The sequence below is a fragment of the Falco biarmicus genome, chromosome 19 (assembly GCF_023638135.1).
Source record: "Falco biarmicus isolate bFalBia1 chromosome 19, bFalBia1.pri, whole genome shotgun sequence".
In the NCBI taxonomy this organism is placed as follows: Eukaryota; Metazoa; Chordata; class Aves; order Falconiformes; family Falconidae; genus Falco; species Falco biarmicus.
Window position 1 is genome coordinate 543565 of NC_079306.1, and position 6170 is coordinate 549734.

General features: G+C 49.0%; 1 protein-coding gene across 1 annotated transcript; it reads right to left on the reverse strand.

Annotated features, from left to right (window-relative positions):
- Nucleotides 1-412: 412 nt before the first annotated feature.
- HOXC12 (homeobox C12) lies at nucleotides 413-1995 on the reverse strand. Its single transcript, XM_056322647.1, has 2 exons — nucleotides 1431-1995; nucleotides 413-651 (listed from the first exon to the last, which is right to left on the reverse strand). The coding sequence occupies exons 1-2, from the start codon at nucleotides 1993-1995 to the stop codon at nucleotides 413-415; spliced, it is 804 nt and encodes a 267-aa protein (XP_056178622.1).
- Between the last annotated feature and the right edge of the window lie 4175 nt (nucleotides 1996-6170).

The following is a 6170-nucleotide window of genomic DNA, read 5'->3' on the forward strand; positions in this document are numbered from 1 at the left end:
CGACGGCCCCGACGGTGCCCGGCGCTGCACGGAACCCTACCTGTGCTGCTGGCAAAGGACAAGTGGCTAAAGTGGCGCTCGGAACCTCCCCGTCAGCCCGCCGAGCATCTCTGGAAGCCGTCCGTCCCCCCGCGGTGCCGGCGGAGAAGATGCATTATTTTATTATTATTATTATTTCGCTGTCGGGTTTCGTATTTTAAGGGAAACCGGTTATTTATTAATATTATTTCTTTATTCATTGATTTCTGGGTAAGGATGGGGGGGGGGGGGATTAAGAGTGATCAGGTAAAGTCCCGGGAGCCTGGGTGAACACTAGAGTCTATATGGTTTTTTTGTTGGTGGTTTGTTTTTGTTTGTTTGTTTTTTGTTGTTGTTTTTTTTTTTAATACCCGACACGGACGCTTTTAAAACTTTAAAAGAAAGAAAGGGCTTGCTCTCTCAGGAGGAGTCTTTTCTTTTTCATACGCCGGTTCTGGAACCAGATCTTCACCTGCTGGTCGCTCAGGTTTAATCGGTCTGAGAGCTCCCTCCTTCTTTGGCGAGTAATGAATTCATTGACCATAAACTCCCCTTCCAGCTCTGCCAGCTGCAGCTTGGAATAGGGTTTTCTTTTTTTCCGGGACCGTGTGTGCATCGGGTACCAAGGAGCACCTGGCAAAGGGGGAGCGAGAGTTGAGCACTTGGCAAGGGGAGAAAAAAAAAAAAAAAAAAAAAAAAGCCTCTTTAGAAAAAAGGGCACCCACAGCACCCCTTCCTGCACCTCTCCTGTGGCCCCACTGTCCCCGGGGACCCCAGCTGTTCTGGCCGTGGGTGCTTAGGGATGCTCCCAGGGCTACGGGTGATGCGTGAGGCGGGCACAGGAGGCAGAGGAAGGGAAAGGTGGGGAGCGTTATAAGCGGGGCAGGGAGCAAAGGACTATCAAGGAGCGGGCGACTAACCTGGGACACCCCGGGAAGGGCTCCGGCTTCGCTAACAGAAAGAAATCTCCACCCCGATGCCAACTTTGAAGGCTGTGGAGTTTTTTTTTTTAAGCATGCCCCACTTCTCCCCCCTTCCCTCGGGCAGACACACCTCTGCAATGTCCCCAAAAAGCGCCCTGACGCTCCGCCAGCCCTCCGCGCCGCGCAGGGATGCGCAACCATTGCCCCTCTCCGCGTCTCTCTCTCTCTTGTTCTTTTTTTTTTTCCCCCTCTTTTTTTTATGGGATATTTACATGTTTATAGCCTTTTCTTTTAAAAGAAGCACCACCTAATAAAACATTAGGGATTTCGGTGCTACCCCTAGTGGCCTCAGCACACATAGACACGCCGCTTCCCATCGCTCAGCCCATGAATTACACCACGAAGGAGCCCCAAGCCGGCAAGTTTCCAAGCAACCCCCCCCCCAACACGACCAGCTCCAGCCCCGAGACCCTCCTTCCCGGGTCTTACCACCGTTGCCTAAAGTGCTGCCTTGGTTCAGGGGGGAGACCAAACCCCCTGCTTCGCCGCTCGTGCCTTTATTCCCTTCATTGAGCAAGGAGGAGCTGGAGTCTGACTCCAAGGACTGGCAGGACGGAGGGTCGTGGGGCACCGCCTCGCTGGCCGGATAGTCATATTTGCTGAAATTCCCCCCCATGCCAGTGGGGAGGCTGGACTCGAGGGGCAGCAAGGCACTGTCCCTGCCCCTCTCCTCCCTCTTGAGCCCGGTGCTCTCGGAGCAGGTTTCCCGGTAATAACATTTGCTCTCCTCCACCCGGGCGAGGTCGCAGGCTCTGCCGAAGGAAGGGTTAATGGAGACGGGGCTGCTCAGGTAGGGCTGCGGGTACCCGTTGCAGGGCTCCGAGGATGCCCAGGGCAGGGAGCAGACGTTATCCCGCCGGGGGTAGGAGAGGGAAGGCAGCCCGGGCAGCTGCCCTCCGGAGGCACGGAAATTGGGGAAGTAGAAGGTGTCTCCCGTGTGGATGTTCACCAGAGGTCCCACAAAGCCGGGATTAAGGAGGTTGTGCTCGCCCATTTCCGCGGGCCTGACCGAAAGCTTCTACTTTATTGCTATCTGACATTAAACATAGTTAAACCGACGGCTCGGCCCTATTGGTCCGGGGGGGTCACGTGAGCCCCAAATTGCTCTGGGAGGGGGGGGGGCCCTCCCCTCCCCTGGCAGCCGAGACAAAACACAACAGCAAGTTCCGCCTTTTTACGCCTTTTCTTCCCCCCCCCCCGGCCCCTTTCACCCCCCCTCATAAAAAAAATCATAAAAAAATCCCATAAAGCATTTTATTAAAAAAAAAAAAAAAAAGCAACGGCTCCCAGCGCTGGCTTAAGAACCGCGAAGCGCCCTAAAATGTCATATTTAGCATAAAATAATCGATAGGCGAGGGTTTTGCCCCAAAACTGCTGCGCGCCCCTCCCCCGGCAACACTTCGGGGCCCTTCACCATCTGCGAAAGAGAGGCTGGTTCTCATTAATTAGCTCCTTTATTAACTAAAACAGTTCGAATTTACAATATCTCCCCAATAAATTACTATTAGATATTGTGTCATATAAAGTTTACGGGCTTTTTAAGTAGACGAATGATGGTGCCCGCAACAGGCTCATATTTACGCGCGGCGGGATGGGAGAGTTGGAGGCTATTTGCGACCTTTTCTGCTCTTTTTTATTGTTATCATTATAATTTTTCCCCCCTCCTCTTGGACTAGGTGGCTTTGTCGCGGGCTGGGGGAATGCAGCCTCTTCCCAGGCTCTTGCCACTCTCTCAAGAAGGGATGGAAGATTTTTTAACAGTCCTCGATTGCTTTTATTAATGATCTGTGTCGAATAAAGCAGCCAGAAGAACACGACTGTATATAGCCTTAATTTACTCGGTATATATTCCATATGCACCAAGGCGCACACGTATAGATTCAGTGTTCAAACCTTTTTTTTTTTTTTTTTTTTTCCTTCCTTGGTTTCTGGGAAAGAATAAAAATTATAGTCCTCCCCCCCATTTCTCTGGTCGCCACCCCTGGAAGCAGAGGCACACACACACACACACACAGAGCTCCTTCCTCACCACCTTATAGCAATATATTCTACCCTCGTAACACTACAGAGCTCTTCTTCCCTCCCACCCATCGTCTTCTCTTGGTCATACTGAAAGGAGCTGCTGCAAAGGAATACAAGGGATGAAAAAAAAAATCAATATCGGCGTCTTTCAGTGCAAAATAAATACGTTGGCGGAAGGAAAAAAAAAATTGAAAAGGTGTATTGTATGGAAACCGGGGACACGCAAAGACATATGAAGGTGTTTTATGTTAGATTTTTTTATATAATTTTTTTCCTCTCTTTTTTTTTCTTGCTTCTTCCCCCACCTTTTTTTTTTTATTTTTTAAGAAACAAAAATGCCCCCCCGTCCCCCGTTTGCTGGATTTTTGCATGGCTTTGCATTCTTCCCTGCCTTAAGCGACTCCCAAGCGCTCCCCTTGCCAGGTTGACTCTGCAAAGTACCGTAAATATTCCTGTAGAGGTAAAACCGCTGCGCGGGGGCGGAGGCGCTCCGCGGAGGCTGAGCCGGGCGGGTGTAGCCGCATCTCCCCAACTGCTGCCTTTCCAGTCAGCAACTAACCTCCCTCACCGATATTTTATATATTTCTCAAGTACAAAATCATTTTTTCCTCATCTGGCAAAATGCTGGGGCTTCAGCTAATCCCCCCTCCCATCCTTGCAAGAAAAATCAGGTGCCAATAAAATAATTCATTTAGGTGCTTTTTCGTCTTCCATGGACAGCTTCTGAAGGTGGAAAACCTATTTTCCATATTTCCCATCCCTGGCACATCTATGGATATGCTACATACATACCTTGCAGAGATACGTGCATACCTTCCTACGCGCTTTGCCTGCGAAGGAAGAAATACGACTACTAGAAATATTTTGCTAGAATGAAAGTTTAGCACTTTTTTTTTTTTTAACCTTGCCAAGGAATTTTTCTCCCTGCAGGTATAAGTGAAAAAGCTGCTTGCGATTTCTCCAAGAGTGTCTTCTCGCTGAAGAAGAAGCGCTCGCAACGCTGGGCGAGCGTGGGGAGGAATAGTTTATATAAAAATGAGCACGTGATCCCCGGAGGTTGCCATCTGAATTGGCTTTGTTTGCTGTTTTTTTTTAAAGAAAACCCTTCCTCCACCTTGCTCTTTTCTTTGCAAAATTCCCCATTTAAGACGTGCCCGGGTGCTGCACGGCTTTGTTCTCCACCGGACCTTGGGAAAGTACATTTCTGCTTCAGAGGAGTCTCCGGGTATTTGGGGCTTTTCCTCTTTATTCAGTCTGATAATTTTTTTTCAGGGCGAAACAAAAAATTTAATAAAATTTCACATTTACCTCTAAGGAAACATGTGGGGAGGCAGCTACAGGGGCTGAGCTGGGGAGCAAATGAAGCACAAACACGCAGTCCTGCGTGGAGAGATAATGTCAGCATGGGCATCATAGCAAAGCAGAGGGAGAAAAGCATCCCCGATTCCCTTATTTATTCTTTTCTCTCTCTCTTTTTTTTTTTTTTTTTTTTTTTTTTTAAGAGCTGGAAAATGCACAGCCGTGCTCAGAAATATATTAAGCGATGCACAGCGTGGAGAGTAACTCCCTGCTCTTGGTGGCCTTGAATAGTGCTCCCCAGCTCAGCGCTGCTCCTGCTGCAAGCAGGCAGCAGGTCCAGAGAAGGGAAAAATAGAAAAATACAAATCCTGAGGACCTTTAAGCAAAGCTGCCGCGCTTCCCCGGGAATTTCTTGCCCATTAAGAATGCATTTCCCAGTTCAGGTTGAGTGCTTGGGCTTCTCTAATGCTCAGCACAGGCTGAGCGGTGTTTAAAAACGAAAGGCTGAGCCGAGCCCTCCTGCTTGGGGACTGGCACTGCTGCCTCAGCCTCCTTCGTGCACAACCCACCCCGAGCGCCGGCCTCCAAAAATATATCCCGATTGCTATCCCATATCGCTCTGAGCAACCCTCTTTCTTTTTTTTCCTGCGGTGTTCCTCCCCCGAAAAAAGTTGCCCAGCCCAGCAAAAAACAAAACAAAACAAAAAAACCAAAAATATCTACAACAAACCCTGAGCCTTTCCCCATCTGCAGGAATCCCGGTTTTCAGGTAGAGAGACCTTTTCGACGCCGATATTTAATAATCCTCGGGGAGGTTTGGGGTTTTTTTTTTCCCACCTCCACAAGTTACACACGCAGCTTTCGGGAAATGCTGGTGGGAAGAAGCCGGGAGAAGCTCTTTGCCTATGGGAGCCGGGAAAAAAGAACCCCCGGGAAAAAAAGAGGGAGAGAAAAAGACGCTGGAAAAGCAAGATTGCAACGTCTCAGTTCAAGGTCACTGTCTAGTGTAGTAAATAGGATCGACATCTTATGCTAATGACTGTCTCGGATGAGCATCACTCACTGCACGGGGAAAACAACCCCAAGTTCTGGGTTGACTTTTCTGTGCTTTGCCCTTTTCCCCCCTCTTTGGGGGGTTTATCCCTGCGCTCCTCCCTTCCTCCTCTTCCTCTTCCCGTTTTGCACTCCCGCAACCCTTCTCTGCCAAGCGTGAGAAATAAAATTTCCCCTTCCCCTCTTCCCCCATTTCATCTTCCCCCTGCCCAGACCGCGGGGCTGAGCTCGGCTGCAGCTCCCATTTGAGCAGGCTCTTCTTCCACCCCCTCCAGCCTCGCCTCTTCAAGAAATAAAAAATAAAAATAATTTTTAAAAAATCCATTAAAATGGCCTCAGTCTAATGGCCACACCAAGACGTTTACACTTCAGACGGGAAGGACTTAGCCCCACTTTCAGTTTTCTCCCAGAAAAGACCATAAAATCCAATTTTCATAGGGCAAAAGTAGTCTGCAACATCCTTCTGCCTGGAAAAGGGGAGGCGGGGGGGGGAAAAGCAAATTATAAGGTCTCCTTGTGCGTCTGCAGGTTGGAAAAACAGATCCCGTCATGGCTCAGCTTTTCTGCTCAACCGAATTTCACCCCGAATTGGTTGGGAGTTGTAAGGAGTTGTGGTGACTCGAACAAGAAGTTAGTTGCCAGGGTCAAAAAGGAAGTATTTAGAATAAATATATAGATACATGACACGGGGAATAAAATAGAGACAGGCTTTGGAAAGCCCACAGAACTGTTATTTCGGGGTAGCTATATATCATTGAAACCTGCCCCGGCTACTTTTTCTGATGTGGAAAATGC